This window comes from Cherax quadricarinatus, unplaced genomic scaffold (genome assembly GCF_038502225.1).
Source record: "Cherax quadricarinatus isolate ZL_2023a unplaced genomic scaffold, ASM3850222v1 Contig1236, whole genome shotgun sequence".
Classification (NCBI taxonomy): Eukaryota; Metazoa; Arthropoda; class Malacostraca; order Decapoda; family Parastacidae; genus Cherax; species Cherax quadricarinatus.
Genome location: NW_027196262.1, coordinates 64,622 through 85,000, shown reverse-complemented (window position 1 = coordinate 85,000; position 20,379 = coordinate 64,622). Strand labels below are relative to the sequence as shown.

Sequence of the window (20,379 nt, the reverse complement as noted above, 5' to 3'; positions counted from 1 at the left end):
GTATGCCATATTATTGACTGAAAGATTATTTCAGTGTTTGCGTCTAAACAGACACTTTTCATAAGCCTTACTCAGTTAATTTTGGAGGTTCCTTCTTGGTGTTTAATACCATAAAGAGTAAGAGGTAATTTCCAGGAACAACAGCACGACCTGACGCATCAGAGGTACTACAGTTCAGGATGGGTTTGTAGTTTATTTTCGTTTATTATCAGTTGTGCTTCCCTATTTTCACCTTATCGGATGATAAACCAAACATTTCTTTACTCTAGTGTATTTCCTGTAATAGCAGCACACACTACCATACCCGCATGGACATGGACTGTCTTCAGAACCCAGAACTACTTTGAAGCTATCACCTGTTGCCTGAACCCAGTACCTGTCTATTCCTACTGATACTTCTGACCACCGTTTCACCATGATAGTGGAACAGGTTTTCGTCACGATGCAACGATGATTCAGAGATCGTCGTGCGTGAAAAGACATAATGGCTTTTAGCATTATACCCAAAGACCTGTCTCTCTGTCAGTGTGTCTTCTTCCTTCCCCCCCCCCCCTGTCTCTCTCTCTCTCTCTCTCTCCCTCCTTCCCAGTCCAAGAAGTCTTTGAAAAGCTACAATGGACAAAATTCTTCTTACTCCAGACAACTGACTGTGATACATACCTTACTGCCCACAACATTAACACAGCACCCTTGGCCTCCGTCGACCAAGACATCTCAGTGGGATGAAATGATGCTGATCAAGCCATCAAACTATAGCAGATCCACACTGTCATCAGTATCGCCATCGCTACATAGCGGCAATCCTTCCTGAGTTCAAGCTATGGAACTAATACCCTCCAACACGCAATAATAGCAGGGTTTTAGTGAATGTACTTCACGGAAGAAGCACTCTCATGCACTCCTCCCCAGGTTGGTTTATGCATGTCTGAGCCATTAATGTTCACCACAGTTTTTAACCTTTGATCAACTGATCCCTGTGTTGGACTGTTTTCCAGTACTCTCGTACAGGCTTCGAAACCGCTGGCAACAACATCGGTTAGAGAACAACATATTTTGTTTCAGTCAAACTGTAACTGTGTTTTTGTCATCTTCTGTCCATCGCTGTTTAATGTGGAAAACTTTGCTCGCAAGAGCAAGTGGACACACACATATGGATGCCTCATGGAGAGAGGCCTGGTGTCTCGTGAGGATCGCTGGGCTTACAAAGTTCACTATATATTAATAGACTGCCCTATCTGTCAACGAGTAATGTGGAATTCCCTTTTAACACCTTCAGTGCCCTGAAACACGCACTGTAACTGCCCACGAAGAAAGTTATACTTTTAGCAGAGTCCCTCTCTGACTTTTTAAACAACAATTAATCTGTTTCATCAGTGATGATGTTTTGCACCATTATAAACCCCTCAACCCCACTAACCCTTAACCTTACACCACATGTAATGAGGCGCTGTGTGACCCATACTGGTTTAGAGCTTGATAAATGAGACACTTGTGCAACATTTAGGTATCCTTTTTTCTGGAAACGTTTCGCCATACAATGGCTTCTTCAGTCCAGTGCGGAAGGAGATGGAAGATGGAGGAGTTTTGAGGTCATCAGTCCCTCAGCCTGCAGTCGATATATTCAGTCTTGAGGGACTGATTACCTCGGACTCCTCCTTATCATCTACCTTTTTCCGCATTGAACTGAAGAAGCCACTGTGTGGCGAAACGTTTCCAGAATAAAGATACCCAAATGTTTCCTTTGTCTCATTTATCAAGTTGTCGGGTTTGAAAACTATTTATCCACAGGTTTAGAACTTTGTCTCCTAATATAATGACAGGAACTTGGCTTGTTAACACGAAGCTTAAAAGAAAGAATTCACAATTTCAATGAAAATTTGAAACGAATAGTCTATGACGTGTTAAATGAAATTTTGGAAGGAATTATATATATCGTTTGTTGAATGGAAGTTTGGAGGGAATTATATATAACGTTTGTTGAATAAAATTTTTAAATGAATTTAAATTAATGAATAAAATGTTTATACAAAATCAAGGAAAACCATGGAAAGAAAATAAATATTTAAATAAAAAAAATATGTAATTTACTTTTTCTTTTATTATTGAATGGTGTGAAAAATATTATATTTCTTATTAAGTATAATTCCTTTCGCAGGATATATACACCGAGTGGTGTGCAAAACAACCACGGGGGGTGGGGGGAGTTGAACGCTAGCTCTAGGCCTGTCGTGTTGCAATCAACACATCATCAGGAGCTTGCAATGTTGCTGAAAAAAGGAGATCCAAACATTATGATCAGAGGAAGCGTCTTTGCTCCAGCAAAGACGCTTCCTCTGATCGTATTTGTTTGGATCTTCTCCTCTTTTCCCCTCAAGGAAGGTTCCTTGATGTTGGTGAGGGGCTCTTGATTTAGGGAATTGGATCTGTGCTCCAGTTCCCCGAATTAAGCCTGAATGCCTTCCACATCCCCCCCCAGGCGCTGTATAATCCGCCGGGTTTAGCGCTTCCCCTTTGATTATAATAATAATAATTCTCCTCTTTTACTCAACATTGCAAACTCCTGATGTGTTGATTACAACACGAAAGGCCAAGAGCTATTATTCAACTCGGCCCATAGTTGTTTTGCATCTTGTATCGCCTGTTCGCGACTTTTTCACAACCGAGTGATGTATTTCTCTCAGCGTATATTTACCGAGAGTTGTCTTTCATATAGGAGTGAGGCTGATTCATTACCTTTGTAACTTGCCATGATTGTGACCAGATCTACCTGGAGTTCATTACCTTTGTAACTAGTTCAGCTATCATAACTTTGGGGTCCAGTCCCTGGACCCATTATGTACCTTTGTAATCTTTTGACTACCGCCCACAGGATGGGTATGGGGTGCATAATAAACATATTAAACTAACTCACTATTTTAAGGATTAAAGTATTTTTATCTAGTGGTGAAAAGGTTACCTTGCAGTATTAATGAACCTATCAGGGAATACGATGGATTCACGGATAGGTTAGGTAAGATATGTCAGGAAACAGGACAAGTGTTTCCTGACGCGGGTTTTAGTCATATGATGACTCGGTCAACTGCCCGAGGCTTTCCACTGGCTTACCGCTCCACCTCTTTAAAATTCAAAATTATTCCCGGATGCTTAATAGCTTAACTGGTCATCATCTGATGAAAAAGCACTTCAGGAGACACTTATTTTCTGACGAATAATGCATGATTAATAATAATTATCAGAATATTCTATTTCTAAAGTGTTTTGTCAATTATGCCAAAATAACTGTCATTAGATAACCAGAAATTCTTTGGTTATCGACTGGGATCATTAAAGCTGCAATCCAAGTGAGTGACAAGTAAAGAAAACTTCAATCCTGGAAATAACTATTAAAGTTGTCTTTAAATTGCCTTGGGGACTAGAGTTGCATTTCCCTCCACCTGGAGACATATTGGTGTAATAATTTGTAAGTTCATATTAGCTGCAATCATTAGTAGACAATGCTGAAGGAGAATAGGGGTTATCATTGGAAGATTCGCCTCCTTAGGAATATAATGAAATCTAGTTATGCAAAGTTTGTTTCTGCATATTTATTTTTTGTATTTAAACTAATATTGCAACCTTACATAACCTTGCAAAAAATTGCGCGATGTGAAGAAATTTAATTTAAGTAATCTATCTAGGAATTTGCAAAACTATATTCCAGTGTTTTCCCTAGGAAGGAGTGCGAATCTTTAGTTGATCCAGAGGGGCAATGAAATTCACAAGTTTCTGTTTACTAAACCAAGATCATGGCTAACATTCCCACCAACAGACACTGGCGGAGTCTCTACAGAAGAAGGGGCGTCTGAGGAGGCTGGGCATGTTCAAAGCCGTCGCCAAAGGGGTCTCTCATATTCTCTTTGTTTTGCGATGTTGTCCATAGTGGTGATCCTGCTTTGTGGCCCCAAAGGTCGACTGACCAAAACATCTAATCACTTGTTTATACTTTTTTTTAAATAAAAAGGTCTAATTGCTTAATCTTCATTATCCGATAATAACATCCAATATTGTTGCGCCATTTTACAAGTCCTCTTCAGATGGAATAATGTGATATGCCGCAATGATGCTGAGTTAGTCTTTGTTAGTAATGGTTTTCACTCACGTATTTTAACATTTTTGGAAAATTATCAGAGTATTGTGTATTAAACGTGAGTAAGTTGATACATCAGTCGATCTCAGGGTATAAGCGCACACAGCAGGCACGATCTCAAAACCATCTTTCAATCTGAGTGCCTGTGTTAGCTGTGGTAACTGCAAACAAGCAGCAGCAGCAACAGTATCACTCCCACGGGCTGTTTAACTCGCCTATTCTCATCTTCCTCATGTTCGCTATTCAACCACACCGGTTACACTCACCCAGAGTACTCAGACTCATTCACTCAGGCTCACTCACCCAGACCCACACGTTCCACTCTCAACAGCATTGCGTAATTTTAATATGTTCACACTTGAAGAAGTACTCTACGACCGTGCAACAAAATGTACAACTTTATCATGGAAGATACTCTCAATGAGAGACGTGTGTGGCCTTGACGCTGGTAAAAATCTTAGTCAACGGAGACGGAGATGCTCTCCCTTTTTTCTGCACGACGGCTACAAACATAGCTCTTGCTCATAAATGTAATAATAATGTATATCCCTGACGCCTTTAACGTTTTCAAATGAACATATGATAATAATAATAATAATAATAATAATAATAATAATAATAGGTTGGGTTAACATGTTAGAATGGTGTTTTGGCAATATGAATGCAGAGACGCACACTTGCAAGACATGAATGTCCTGGTTAGACAGGATTGCCGACGAAAACTCCAAGAGGACAATATTTTTCAGAGTAAACTTTATTCATAGACTGTCTCTTCCCGTGATCATTTACACTAACACTCCCATTGTCTCTCCCCGTGATCATTTACACTAACACTCCCATTGTCTCTCCCCGTGATCATTTACACTAACACTCCCATTGTCTCTCCCCGTGATCATTTACACTAACACTCCCATTGTCTCTCCCCGTGATCATTTACACTAACACTCCCATTGTCTCTCCCCGTGATCATTTACACTAACACTCCCATTGTCTCTCCCCGTGATCATTTACACTAACACTCCCATTGTCTCTCCCCGTGATCATTTACACTAACACTCCCATTGTCTCTCCCCGTGATCATTTACACTAACACTCCCATTGTCTCTCCCCGTGATCATTTACACTAACACTCCCATTGTCTCTCGCCGTGATCATTTACACTAACACTCCCATTGTCTCTCCCCGTGATCATTTACACTAACACTCCATTTGTCTCTCCCCGTGATCATTTACACTAACACTCCCATTGTCTCTCCCCGTGATCATTTACACTAACACTCCCATTCTCTCCCCGTGATCATTTACACTAACACTCCCATTGTCTCTCCCCGTGATCATTTACACTAACACTCCCATTCTCTCCCCGTGATCATTTACACTAACACTCCCATTGTCTCTCCCCGTGATCATTTACATTAACACTCCCATTGTCTCTCCCCGTGATCATTTACACTAACACTCCCATTGTCTCTCCCCGTGATCATTTACACTAACACTCCCATTGTCTCTCGCCGTGATCATTTACACTAACACTCCCATTGTCTCTCCCTCTCCCCGTGGTCATTTACACTAACACTCTCACTGTCTCCCCGTCATCATTTACACTAACACTCTCACTGTCTCTCCCCGTGATCATTTACACTAACACTCCCATTGTCTCTCCCCGTGATCATTTACACTAACACTCCCATTGTCTCTTCCCGTGAGCATTTTCACTAACACTCCCATTGTCTCTCCCCTTGATCATTCACACTAACACTCCCATTGTCTCTCCCCGTGAGCATTTACACTAACTCTCTCATTGTCTCTCCCACTCCCCGTGATCATTTACACTAACACTCTCACTGTCTCTCCCCGTGATCATTTACACTAACACTCCTGTTGTCTCTCCCCGTGATCATTTAACACTCCCATTGTCTCTCCCCGTGATCATTTACACTAACACTCTCATTGTCTCTCCCCGTGATCATTTAACACTCCCATTGTCTCTCCCCGTGATCATTTACACTAACACTCTCATTGTCTCTCCCCGTGATCATTTACACTAACACTCCCATTGTCTCTTCCCGTGATCACTCACACTAACACTCCCATTGTCTCTCCCCGTGATCATTTACACTAACACTCTCATTGTCTCTCCCCGTCATCATTTGCACTAACACTCTCACTGTCTCTCCCCGTGATCATTTACACTAACACTCCCATTGTCTCTCCCCGTCATCATTTGCACTAACACTCTCACTGTCTCTCCCCGTGATCATTTACACTAACACTCCCATTGTCTCTCCCCATGATCATTTAACACTCCCATTGTCTCTCCCCGTGATCATTTACACTAACACTCCCATTGTCTCTCCCCGTGATCATTTAGACTAACACTCCCATTGTCTCTCCCCGTGATCATTTACACTAACACTCCCATTGTCTCTCCCCGTGATCATTTACACTAACACTCCCATTGTCTCTCCCCGTGATCATTTACACTAACACTCCCATTGTCTCTCCCCGTGATCATTTACACTAACACTCCCATTGTCTCTCCCCGTGATCATTTACACTAACACTCCCATTGTCTCTCCCCGTCATCATTCACGCTAACACTCTCACTGTCTCTCTCCGTCATCATTCACACTAACACTCTCACTGTCTCTCCCCGTCATCATTTACACTAACACTTTGTCTCTCCCAGTCATCATTCACACATCCTATGCACCAGTAACTTTTCAAAAACTATATTTCATATTTTATTGTGCCAATAATGTCGTGATTTTTTTGAATAGCATTTTGATGTTGGTATGTTGTACCCACAGTGTAGCGAGTGCATGTCTTAATGTTGAATGTTTGCATGTGACTTGCTGGCGGAGCCTCTCGCATGCTGACGTGACAAAGAATGACAAATGAATTCATGTGCTTGGACGAGCCTGCATGTGTGTATTGCGAAGGTCACATGTGCATGACAGTGCTCAACCACAAATTATATGGAATGTGGTTTTATGTGTTTTTAATGAGAAATTGGTGCAGTATTTTATTTCTGAATACCACTGGCTCAAAAGTAGACTAATTTGAAAATACTGATTGCTTGTAAACTTACTCAGTTCTATTCGGGACGATCTGTTGATAAATGCGATTGTCCCGATTATTTCTTATCAAAAATTTAAAAAGGTAAAGGCAACACATTGTTGTTTTATATGATAATTCACAACATTAACTTATCTTGACCAGTGGTTGAGAGGTTACATGACATATATGGCGCCTCACCTTACCGTGAGTCTTATAACTAAAAATATTGTATTTATTATCAACGTACTGTTCTGCTAATATTCAACTCATATAACCAAGTGCAGCTGTGTTTCTTGTGGATTTTCTAAAGTAAATTATTTCGATCATGAGAAGATCAGTTGTTATGCTAGTTGCCGTGCATATATATATATATATATATATATATATATATATATATATATATATATATATATATAATGTGTATATATATATATATATATATATATATATATATATATATATATATATAATTATGTTGTTTTTCTTGGGAAGTTCTTCATTCGATCCAGTTATTCTGTTCCATTTATAAATCAGCTAATTAAAAAATACCACAATGACAAAGATGGCAGGAAACACTTGAGAGCTTTACTTGATTTACAACAAAAATCGACAGTAGCGAAGAAAAGATATATTGCATAATAGACTTTTACTGGAGTAGTTTCGCTCTGGGTAAAACTTTATCATAACTTGATCAAGCTCTACACAGAGCTAGATGTCCCAAGAAAAACTTACCTTATAAAGTGTCTTTTTTCACTAGTTTTTCACTGGGGTATTTTTAATATTTGTAGTTTAATAGATATTTCTCTCCATAATATACTTTACATATTGCCAGTCTTAGCACCTGGTATGAAGACTCACGGTAGGGACAAGCGCCACATTCAACAAGAAATGTTGGTCATGAAATACTTGCACAGGGTCTGGCGAGTGCCTTGGACCGGGTGGGACGGGAGAGGAAGATGGGCGAGGAGCGTGGTGTGCAGTACAAGATTATCAACCCTAAAGCTCTGACCTTGGGCCAACTCTACGGTGCCTACGACCCTTTCTCACATGAGTGGTCAGACGGTAATGTTTTCCTCTATCTTGGCTTGGTTATTATTAATATTATTAGTATTATTTTAATATTATTATTATTATTATTATTATTATTATTATTATTATTATTATTATTATTATTATTATTATTATTATTATTTGGTAGGAAAATAACAGGACAATCCCCGGAACGAGAAATAAAGTGAGTAATCCCAATATTCAAGCAAAGGTAATGAGTGACAACACTTAACCACACGTGGTTATTAAAAATATTTATAAATTATCTTGGGTAAGGGAGAAGATAACCAGAAGGAGAGTAGTGGAAAAAAATTGATTAAAGCAGTTTATTCTTACGACGACTTTAGTGCGTTTAGAGTAAATTCTGATCTCCTATCCTATTTGAGTTTCGTAAGATGGCAAGAAACTAAGAAAGAGATGGATTAGTGGACTATATTTTATTTCTGTAAGAATGTTTGGGATAATGTGGCACACAAGAGAATAGTGCGTTAACTACAGAATGTATGGGGAAGGGCTTTATAATGAAATTAAAATACGTAAGAGGAGGGAGACAGAGTGATGTCCTTGGAAGAGGTAGTAGGATGGATAAGCGGAGCTCCAGAAGCACCAGTAAACGAGATGCTAATGTTGCGGTACGTGCTAACGACATGCCAGAAGAATAAAAACGGCACAATACCGTGACTGGAACAATATACAAATAACCTGCACATAGAATGAAACTTTAAACAACGTTTTTGTCCTATTTGGATCATTAACGGCGTCCCGTAGCTCGATAGATAGTTCACTCACATACTGAGGTCCGGGTATCGATCCCCTGGTACGGATGGAAAACATTATGACGTGTTTCCATAAGACACCTACTGTCCATGTTCATCTATCAGTAAAATGGGTGTCTAGGTACCTGACATCAGACATGCTACTGTATACAAAGCCGCTTGTTATGCAGTGCATTTCGGGCAAATTAGATCATTTTGTCCCAGGATGCAACCTACACTAAGCTACTAACACCCAGATACCCATTTTACTGATAGGTGTACAGGAACAGCATGTTTCTTAAGGAATTGCGTTCTAATGTTTCCACCCATACCGGGGATCGAACCACGGACCTCAGTTTGTGAGCTGAGTGGGCTAGCAACCGGCTAGTAGTCTCATCCTCTTCTCGCTCTTCATAGAGTCGCGTTGTTCAGAGAGCCGGTGAAGAATTGTCTTCCATGACTATATTTCTTAAGTTTTTCAGTATCCTGTTTTGCCTTTTTATTCTCTCTTATCTCTAATCTATTTCCTTTACACAGGACCTCTCTCTATGCTTAATTTCCAAATATTTTTTTCCTGGAGAAGATGGTTGTAGCTTTACCACTTGCTTCTTATCTTTATTCCTTCTGTTATGTTCTTAAACTATTCTCTGCATTTTTACCTTGTATAAACTCTTTATTTTTTTTTGTAAATTTTAAGTGCGAGGTGAATTATTCCATGTATCCCCGTCATGCTTGTCACTTGCGACCACTATAGTTATATGCTATTCACTCTTTTCTCTCATCTTATTTTTTTCTTCATTTCTTCCTTTACTTAAGTCATGTTGGGGTGATTTTCGGAGGCCACTACCCGCTGTTACATAAATAATGTAGTCATCTGAGAGTTGAACCCTGGTCAGTAGTGTGAGATTATTTAGCCATGTCCATCTGGATACTAATGAAATTTCTGGCATATATTTTGTCATGATCAGTTGTTTATAATCTGTCTTCCTTGTGTCGTAGTGATAGTTGTATTGTGGAGCTACACGATGTAGTATTTTAATTTCCCTGTTAATAATTTTTACATCACCATGTATATCCCTTCGAGTTTAAACAAAAATGTCAAATTCTCGAGTCTTCAGAACATACGTGACCTGACCTAATCCTTACTGTCGCCTTACCCCCCCAATTCCCTGGCTAACTTCTAGTTTTATCCTCTTTTCTTTCTTACTCGTGACTTTGTAATGACCCACGACGAACCGAAACGTCTAGTTTTGGTGTCAAGTTGTTGGTTAGTTGTGAATAAACTGAATCTTACAAGGCTGTGGTGGTTCTATCATATAGGTGTCCTGGCCAAGACCTTCCGGGAGATGGCGGTGTCGACGTCTGAGGAGCGACGCTGGCTTGTGCTCGACGGTCCGGTTGACGCTGTCTGGGTGGAGAACCTCAACACAGTACTCGACGATAACAAGAAACTTTGTCTTATGTCCGGAGAGATTATACAGGTAAGCTCGAAGGACGATGCACATTTTACACGAAAGATATTGTATCGTGAGATCGTACAGGTTTACATGATGGGGCATTGGGGCGAAACACTTCTAAGAGGGAAAATTATGCTTGTATCAGAGATGCAGGTGAATTTGAAGGATGTCATCAGTTTGATGATGGATTATGTTTCTAAGAGAGATCATACATGTTGTATGGGTCCTTGGATGAGTGATGGTAGCAGGAAACAACTATAAACTGTCATGGAGGCGTATATTCGATAAGCGTGGAAGAGCCCCAGCCTGTCCGTCTACCCGTCTCGTTAGCCTGCCTCAATCTAAGAGGAAGACCTACGTGTGGGAGAATCACGTGACGTCAGGCTATCAAGGGAGCCTGACTATAAATGTTATTAGGACAAATATATATACTGCACAAGTATCGTCTGTTAACAGCATTCTCGACATACAACTAAAAACTAATACATAAGGTAGACGGCAGACGTTGCAAAAAAAAAAAAAAAAGTTGTACAGCGGACATAATACATATTTGAATATAATGTATTGCAAATCATGGTGAATCATAGTAATTAATGAGATTACATGTGGACAAATGAGATCGATCGATGTTATTCATGTGATCTACGGAGTCTTAGGAAACTTATTTACAATGAAGAAAGTGTTTAACAGAAAAGACATATTCGGTGCACTCGAGTTTTTTATTGTTAAATCTCAGAATTCGGAGAGAACGTGAACACTTAAAAAAAAAAAAAGATTCATGATTACACTGACATACTGTACGGCTTACTACACACAGTTGTGTACTGATTGGACTATTCTAATTATCTGTACAAGCTATTTACACTTAACCCTAACTCTGCTAGAGTGAGATTTACATATGCAGAGTGGTCATCATCTCTAGGGAAGGGGATGGGGGAGGGGTCAAATTCTGTGGCAACGGCTCACACATGCCGTGACCGAGGAGGATTAACATGAGTATTAACAGCTAAAACTTGAGGATTCCTCATCACTTGTCATGTACGTAGAGAATAATGACAGGTTGTCAGAGATAGAAGGTACTGGGTCAGGAGGATTGTCAAAAGTCTGACTCACTCGTCTGGGTGCCAAGAATCTCATCAACATCGTCGCATACTAACTTCTTATGGTCTAATTGCGATTCTTTATACAGACTACCATTAATTATTCTAACCTTTTATGTGTTACCACTTACATGCTCAACTACTCGGTAGGGACCAACAAACTTTTGATCGAGCTCTGTGGCATCGCAGATGTTTTATTGAAATTTGTTAACCTAACTCTCGCGTCTACTTTCATATGGTTGGCTTTGTTCAAGTGTTAGTAACTCTTGCAAATTCTGCTGTTGTTTTATGGAGTGTTTCTCGGATTCTTCTGAAGACACTTTGAGCTAAACTGGTACGAGTCGCTACGAAATCATGTGCACTTATAGTTTAATTTCGAAGTGGAATATAACAACTCATACGGTAAACTCTTATCTACACAATACAATGCATAATGTGGAGTATCTTCAATAGAGGCATTGTAAGCAGAATTTCTAGCACACTGTACATCAGGTATGACTTCATCCCAGGTTGCACTGTTGGGATTATTAGTTGCTCTTAAGACATCGAGCACTTTCTTAATGTTTTTTTACATTAAACCATTGCCGGCACAATGATGAGGGATAGTGGTTGTCGAGACAGTTCCTTAATTAAACGCTTTAGCTACTGTCTCGGCAGTCTTATCTACTGTAGGAACTAACTCACAGTATCTGATGAAATGGTCTACCATTACACACAGGTGCTTATTGCCTTGGAAGGAACATTGGAAATTAGTGCTACCTGGCAGGAGTCAGCAGGAGCTAAGTCTGTTTCCTCTACTGGTGGAGTGGATGACTCTCCGGATGAAATAGCACCGACCCACTGGTCTGATGACAACTCGTCCCAAACAGGATACGGATAGTGAACAAGGTCAACGAGGGTGGTGTTCGTTTTGCTGTAAACACTCTGACCAAAGGCATTGGCAGAGTAGAAATAGATCTTATAACCTCTTTACAATATGTAAGAATAACTCGACAAACAAACCCTTTATCTTACAAGAATCACTGTCAACTAGGACATTATCAGTATCTAGAACACAAGAGACAGCAACACATCCCAGTCACGACAAAAACGTCTTTCTGTAGACAGCCTGTGACACAACAAGAGATGGCATAATTTGCTTGAAGTAGTAGTTTTCCGACAAGGCGTCCCCTGATGAGGAACTACTGCTCGAACGAGTAGCCATCGCAAGGTTGTCTGAGATTCCTGTGACACCTGAGGCGACTGCACACTAACCTGCGTGGGCGAGGTTGTAGGGACTGGATTCCAGACAGGTGCGATATTTTTACCAGTGTCTGGCCACTTGGTTACCTTACTAGAGAATGCACGAGTCTGAAAAGACTTAATCCGAAATTCATACTCTGCAGCACTATGATAAATCTCGGATCCAAGCTGGTAACCCGAGAATGTTACGATTATGTCTTCAATTCGTGAATGCCATTAGTAAGGATCAAGCATGCTATGTAGATCTCGCATCGATGCAAATCCCAGTAGAAGATCACCAAAGAATTAATCTGGTCTACAACAAGAAAGGAGTCAGAAAACTCTATCTTTGATGGAGAAGGTGAGGGAAGTCTGACCTCGGACAAGCAGACTAAAGATGGTCACATAGTTAGTTCTACTAAAAGGACACGACGTAATTGCTTATCCTTAAGCAAGCTAGATCTGTAAAGTAAAAGGACACAAGTGCAACTAATGTGGCATTTTATTGTGGCAACGTTTCGCTCTCCAGGAGCTTTATCAAGCTTTATCGAAACGTTGCCACAATGAAATGTCACATTAGTTGCACTTGTGTCCTTTTACTTTACATATTGTCGGTAATTCTACCAACTTTATTACAAGCTAGATCTGATTATATTCACATGTGCACCGGAGTCCATGAACACATGAACGAGCGCATTGAGCATAGAAGCTTCTACTAATAGACCTATTGCTGCAATGGAACGGACATGCAAACAAGGTGAGTCGTCACTGGAGTAAGTGTTTTCGATCGCATCTCCAAAAATGTCTTCGTCGACAACGTGTGAAGCAACGAGACATTTTTCCTCTAGACTGCATAAGGCGTCAAAGGAATTCTTAACATGGATGGAATACTCGCTATTACCTATTGTCAGCATGGGATGTTTTGACTTGGTCACTCGGATTTTCCTGAACCCGAACCTTGAGACGAGTTGTTATGGCTGTTCCGAGAATCACGTTCTCTACGACTCTTCCACCCCTCAAGGAAGGTTCCTTGATGTTGGTGAGGGGCTCTTGATTTAGGGAATTGGATCTGTGCTCCAGTTCCCCAAATTAAGCCTGAATGCCTTCCACATCCCCCCCCAGGCGCTGTATAATCCTCCGGGTTTAGCGCTTCCCCCTTGATTGTAATAATAATAATACGACTCTTCCTTTCGCTACGATTGGAACGACCTCAAAATTAAGTGTAATACGTCCTCGCTTGACAAGTGATGCATTCATATGTACGATATTAAAAGTACAGTGCGGTAAATCGGTTAGAGGGCTACCTTGAGAACGACGGTTTTTATTTTGAATACCCTTACAGTTTACAGCAATATTTCCCCGGTTTCTACAACTGTAACAGGCTCTCGTACCAGGATTTCTAGCTGCACTTCTTGCACTACGAGCAGAGCGAATACTGTTACACTAGCCCTCGACGACTGACGTGACTCGACATTTACAGGACCTTGTGTTGCTGTACAAACAAAAGATTGTGCAGAGTAAGTTGCAGAACTGTTTAATGTATGGTTGATATAAGATACAGTAACTGGTGCGGGAACGGCACGTGTTGGCAACAGGACTGTTAAAGTTGATGATTAAAACACATGTGCAACAGTTGGGATACTTTATTGTTGAAACGTTTCGCCTACGCAGGATCACTTTTAGTGCCACTTTTGAAAGTGATGTACCTCGACCATCACATCTTAATCTTTTAATTACATTTTATTTTACTTTTGTTAATAATGTGAGATCCTTTGTATATATTTTCTCCACTAATAGAGTAATGTTGGCAACCCATTCATATAACATTTATTAAATATTTACTTTGGCAATTGTAGTTTATCTTAATGAATTCAATATTGACTTTCACTCCTGGTTTATGTCCTTAGTGTTGCATTCATTACCAAAATAGCAAATATTAATTAACATTATTCTATCCACATGTATCATAAGGACTGTAAGTACAATGTTTATTTAATTACCTCAATATGCTCCAGGTATTAGCATTTTCGATGTTCTTGTTTATGGCACTAAAAAAATACGTGCATAATCACATGAGGTGCTTGTCTTAAACGTCCCTGTGACTTTTTAAAGACATATTATATACTTTGTGGTATTTGCTTTGACTTCAGATGCCTAATAAGATGAGCCTCATCTTCGAGACTTCCGACTTGGAGCAAGCATCACCAGCCACCGTGTCTCGCTGCGGGATGATCTATATGGAGAGTCAGCAGCTGGGCTGGCGGCCCCTCAAGGTAATATAACAGACGGGCTGATGGTCCTTCAGGGTTATGCCATAGATGGGCTGGTGGCCCCTCACGGTAATAGACGGGCTGATAATCCTTCAGGATAGTCCCTCAACGTAATGTAATGACTGAATTGGAGTTTCCTGAGGATAATGTAACAAATGGTCTAGTGATCCTTCAATGTGAACCACATATATTTGTCCTGTTAGTAGGGTATGGACCAAGAGCCGAACATTTTTTTTTATTTGTGATTAAACACTGAGGATATTTTTTCATTCGTCAAAATCTGAGGGGTGTATGACCTCAGAGTTTAGCCATTTTTATGAATACGACAGAGTTCATTAGCTCTAAAACCTTTCAACTACATTAAGATCATTAGGGCTGCATGTAACCTTTTAAGCTTCTATATATATTGAGCGAAATAACCCTCTCGGTGTACATATACTTGTAATAAATATATAGATGGTTAGTTAATGGGGTTTAAAGCCTATCGACTACACGAGGGTTATTATGGCTGCAGGGTAACGTTTTTACCATCAGACAAGAATATTTTAATACCTAAAATAAACTCTAGGTACACATACGCTGAGAGTAATACAACCCACATGATATATATCCTGTGTGAATAAACATGACAGCGTAACCGAGTAACGTTAAAAAACCCAGAAAATTCAGAATATTCATCCATTCTCTGTGCTAAAATATGTTCACTTCATGAGTAGGAATTATCAGTGAATTATTTGATTTAATTCTTTTTCAGTCTATACAACACATTCAGCATACCAGTAGAGAGTACATATTCAGTAATCTATTTTCTATCTGGTTATTTACGAAGAGGAAGACAAAATCTTTATCTGATTGTAAAGTGACATCACTGTCAGCCGAAATATAGTCACTGCCATATGCTGTATGTTGTATTATGACTCACGAAATCGTAATAACACGATTGCCATAGGTTCAGGCCTCACCTGTTCGATGGTTTATGTTGTATTTATAAGTTTTTTTTTTTTTGCTCCCGTCAAGGACTCGTACATGTGTAACCTGCCGGTGGCTGTCAAGGGTGACGTGAAGCATATGGTGAACGATGTGGTGGAGTGGCTCCTGCCTCCAGTTTTTGACTTTGTTATGAAGAAGTGCAAATTTATGATCCAAACCTCAGAGCTCCATCTCTTTCAGGTGGGAGTTAGTGTTTTATATATTCTTTCTTTGATTTTGTTAGGAAGAAGTGTAAATTTATGATCCAAACCTCAGAGTTGCATCTCTTCCAGGTGGGAGTGAAGTGTTTTATATATTCAGTTACCTGAAAGTAAATTGCTGCATCATAAGCATAACCTAAATCACTGATGAACTTTCAAATCATAATCTCCTGTTACGTTCACTTGGAAAAATTTCTTTTCCCTGATTTAAAACGCTAATGATTTGACAATGGTACAGGACAGACAGAAGCGCCGTCATAAGCTTCCTCTCCTAAATGCGGATTTTTGGTGAATTGTTACAGCCACAGTATTGTGACTTTTTATTTTTCAGTGTGATGGCCACTGAAAAAGAATAAACCAATAAAAGAATATGGCGTATGCCACTGTTTTTGGCCGAGTCTCAGAATTTCATTTAACACCAAATATCCAACAACTGCATTGAGATATGTAGTTCTGGTGCTTTGTATTTTATTTGACTACCTGAATATTGTATGAAGACTGTGTTTTGAGCATCACCCAACTTCCCATAGACAGCCTGATCAGTAATGTTTCTGCTTACCTAACACAGTCCGGTGGAGGTACCACAACCAAAAGAAGAAGAAAAAGTTTTTATCATGAACTTGTCATGTTTACCCTTGAAGACAGGTAGACGAGTCTGTGAGAATACTCCCTCAGGCTTGATGGGAGGAAGTTAAAATGTTTTAGATTAGGATTTTTTTTTTAAATACTGTCTTTATCGAGTTATCTTTTAATATACTTTTGCACCCATGCTTTTCATTATTGTTGCTTACGCATTTAAGTAAATTCCCTTACACCAGTCATTCTCTCGGCTGCTGGACTCTCTGTTGGACGAGGTGCGGGAGGCTGGCAAGCCTCTAGGCCCCAAGATCTCAGACGACAAGCTGACGTCTCTCCTGCAGTACTTCATCACATTCGCAATACCTTGGACTATCGGCTCCACTATCACCGGTGAGGGAATGTTATTATATTCATACCCTATGACCGGAGGGGATGAATAGAGTATCTTAGATATGAAAGGTAATCAACTTAATTCATGTACGTTAAGGTTTGATCTCATTGTTTAAATCAAGGCATCCACTTTAAAGGCTGAGGAAATGTCAGTTACACTTGATTTTACTGCCAGTCATATCATTTCCATGTGCAGCATTTCATGCCAGATATAAGAGTTAACATTTTAAACTTTGCAATAATGCCAGAAGTAACTGGAGATCAGTTTCATTTACGCCTCAACTTACGATTGTTTTCAATACAATACGTTCGTGTTTGCATGTCACCGGTGGTCAGCGGAACATACTCATAAGCACCGGAGTCTTTGAGCTCGGTTGCAGACAACTTTGGGGAAGATTTTAATAAAATTATAAACCATTTAATTATTAGAAACATTTGAAAGTTTACTCTGAAGTAAGTTTCATTATTGTAAGGGGATAATAAAATAATGTACTTAGTCTAGTAAATATGGGTAGTGTTGAGTTAGGAATTAAAACAGGAACCTCTGTTTTATATTTTTCTGTATTGTTTTGATGTAACGATGCCTACATAATTTTCATGGTGATGTCTTTACAGATGCTTCTTAAAAGTTCCGATGTTAAAAAGTAGAACAATACAACAGTCTGTGATAAATACTTCTTGTTCATTATATAATTTTCATACCTGAGGGGGGATAACGTTAGTATGTAGGAATATATGAATAGATAAATCACACACGGACAGAAAACAAATCATGGAATAGAAAGGATTTTTTTTAATTTCGGTCTTAATTAGAGACCATCTTCAACTGAAGAAAATGTGGGTCTCTGATTAAGGCAGAAATAAATAGATCATTTCAACTCCACGTGGGATATACTTGCTCAGTGATCACTGTTAACGACACTTATCATAACAGAGAAATAGAAGTAGTTTTGTTGTGAGAGGCTAACAACCCAATATGAACACTATTGCCTGAGGAATATGAAACTAATTGCTTCCCTCCAAATTAAGTTCAAATTCCTTTTTGTGAACCCATTCACTATTGTCAGCCTGTGCTCACATATGTCTGAAAAATATATGGTCAAATTATTTAACTTATTAACATATATATTATTATGAAACCAAACTTCTTTTCCCTCGACGTTGGTTGACTGAGTACAGGTACAAGCCGTCGGCTGTTCGACCAATTCTTCCGCAAATTGTTGCAGGGAAAAGTGGACACTTCGCCTCGACCTGAGTGTTTCAGACTTACGAAGGGGTGAGTCGAAGAAAACCTTCTTTCTATTATTGACATCAGAGAGTTAATAATCCAGATTAACCCAGGATAAACAAGCAGTGTGGCTTGTTTTCACTGAGATCCTTATGTGATAAATGAGACACTTGTGTAACATTTAGGTATCCTTAATCTGGAAGCTTTTCGCCACACAGTGGCTACTTCAGTCCAATGCAGAGAAAGGTGGAAGATGAGGAGTTTGAGGCAATCAGTCGCACAAGTGTTCCATTTATCAACTAATCGGTTTTGTAAACTATTTATTCATATGGAAATCCTTAGTTTTTTTCCTTATGTGACCCGCAGAAGTCGACAAACTCTCGAAAGTTTTTAACCCCCAAGTGAGGCGTCTTGATACCGGTGAGACACTTCTTGAACTTATACTCACTATCCGTGGCTCGAACCTAGCTGCCTTCCATTCTCCCAAGCGCTGTATGATCTCCACGGGTTTAGCGCTTCCCTTTATTATAATAATAACAGCAATAATAAAAATACTACTACTATTACTACTACTACTACTACTACTACTACTACTACTACTACTACTACTACTGTTACTACTACTACTACTACTACTACTACTACTACTGTTACTACTACTACTACTACTACTACTACTACTACTACTACTACTACTACTACTACTACTACTACTACTACTACTACTACTACTACTACTACTACTACTACTACTACTACTACTAGTACTAATAATAATAATAATAATAATAATAATAATAATAATAATAATGAACCAGGGTCCTTTCGGTTGCAAGGTGAACGCTGTTTCACTGAGTTGTTTCTCGTAAACACTGCAATAATTCTGAGTGTTAAAACTTTATTGTAAGAAGAACAGTTGCAATAAAAATGTGTAAAAAACTGAGACGTGCTAGGAGACATTCCTGTATTAAAAAAAAAGGTCACTGTGAAAGAAAATTTCTGAAGTGCTGAAAGTTCCAAAGTGTTGGGTGGAAGGTGTCTGTACAGTGCGATGCATCTATTTATAAAAGACATCTTTAGATTACATAAGAACAAAAGAACGAAGGAACACTGCAGCAGGCCTACTGGCCCATGCGAGGCAGGTCCAAGTCTCCTACCGGCTTAAGCCAATGCTCCCAACCCAGTCAGGTCAGGTCACATTGACTTAAGGGAGGAACACGGCAACCGACCTGGTAGCACAAGCTATCAGGTCCAACTCGCACCCACCCACATCCACTCATGTATTTATCCAACCTATTTTTAAAGCTACACAACGTTCTGGCCTCTATCACTGTACTTGGGAGTTTGTTCCACTCATCCACAACTCTATTACCAAACCAGTACTTTCCTATTTCCTTCCTGAATCTGAATTTTTCCAACTTAAAACCATTGCTGCGAGTCCTGTCTAGGCTAGATATTTTCAGCACACTATTTACATCCCTTTTATTTATTCCTGTCTTCCATTTATACACCTCAATCATATCCCCCCTAATTCTACGTCTTTCTAGAGAGTGCAGATTCAGGGCCCTTAGTCTATCCTCATAGGGAAGGTTTCTGATACATGGGATCAACTTTGTCATCCTCCTTTGTAAATTTTCCAGAGCATTTATATCCATTCTGTAATACGGTGACCAAAACTGTGCAGCATAATCTAAATGAAGCCTAACCAAGGATGTATAGAGTTGAAGAACAACCTGAGGACTCCTATTATTTATGCTTCTTGATATGAAGCCAAGGATTCTATTAGCTTTATTGCGAACACTTATGCACTGTTGTCTTGGTTTCAGATTACTGCTAACCAGAACTCCTAAATCTTTTTCGCAATCCGTAATATTAAGATCTACATTATTTAGTTTATATGTGGCATGGTTATTGTCCTGTCCAACATTTAGAACTTTGAATTTGTCTATATTA

General features: G+C 39.5%; 1 protein-coding gene across 1 annotated transcript in view; it reads left to right on the top strand.

Moving 5' to 3' along the window:
* Positions 1-20,379, top strand: part of LOC128693650 (dynein axonemal heavy chain 3-like) — a gene marked incomplete at its 3' end in the record, with an annotated part of 98,359 nt that overhangs the window by 14,810 nt on the left and 63,170 nt on the right. Inside the window, exons 5-10 of the mRNA XM_070080911.1 lie at positions 8,101-8,248; positions 10,312-10,472; positions 14,920-15,042; positions 16,057-16,209; positions 17,048-17,198; positions 18,378-18,474. Of these exons, the coding sequence (XP_069937012.1) occupies positions 8,101-8,248; positions 10,312-10,472; positions 14,920-15,042; positions 16,057-16,209; positions 17,048-17,198; positions 18,378-18,474 (833 nt within the window). The remainder of the gene's footprint in view (positions 1-8,100; positions 8,249-10,311; positions 10,473-14,919; positions 15,043-16,056; positions 16,210-17,047; positions 17,199-18,377; positions 18,475-20,379) is intronic.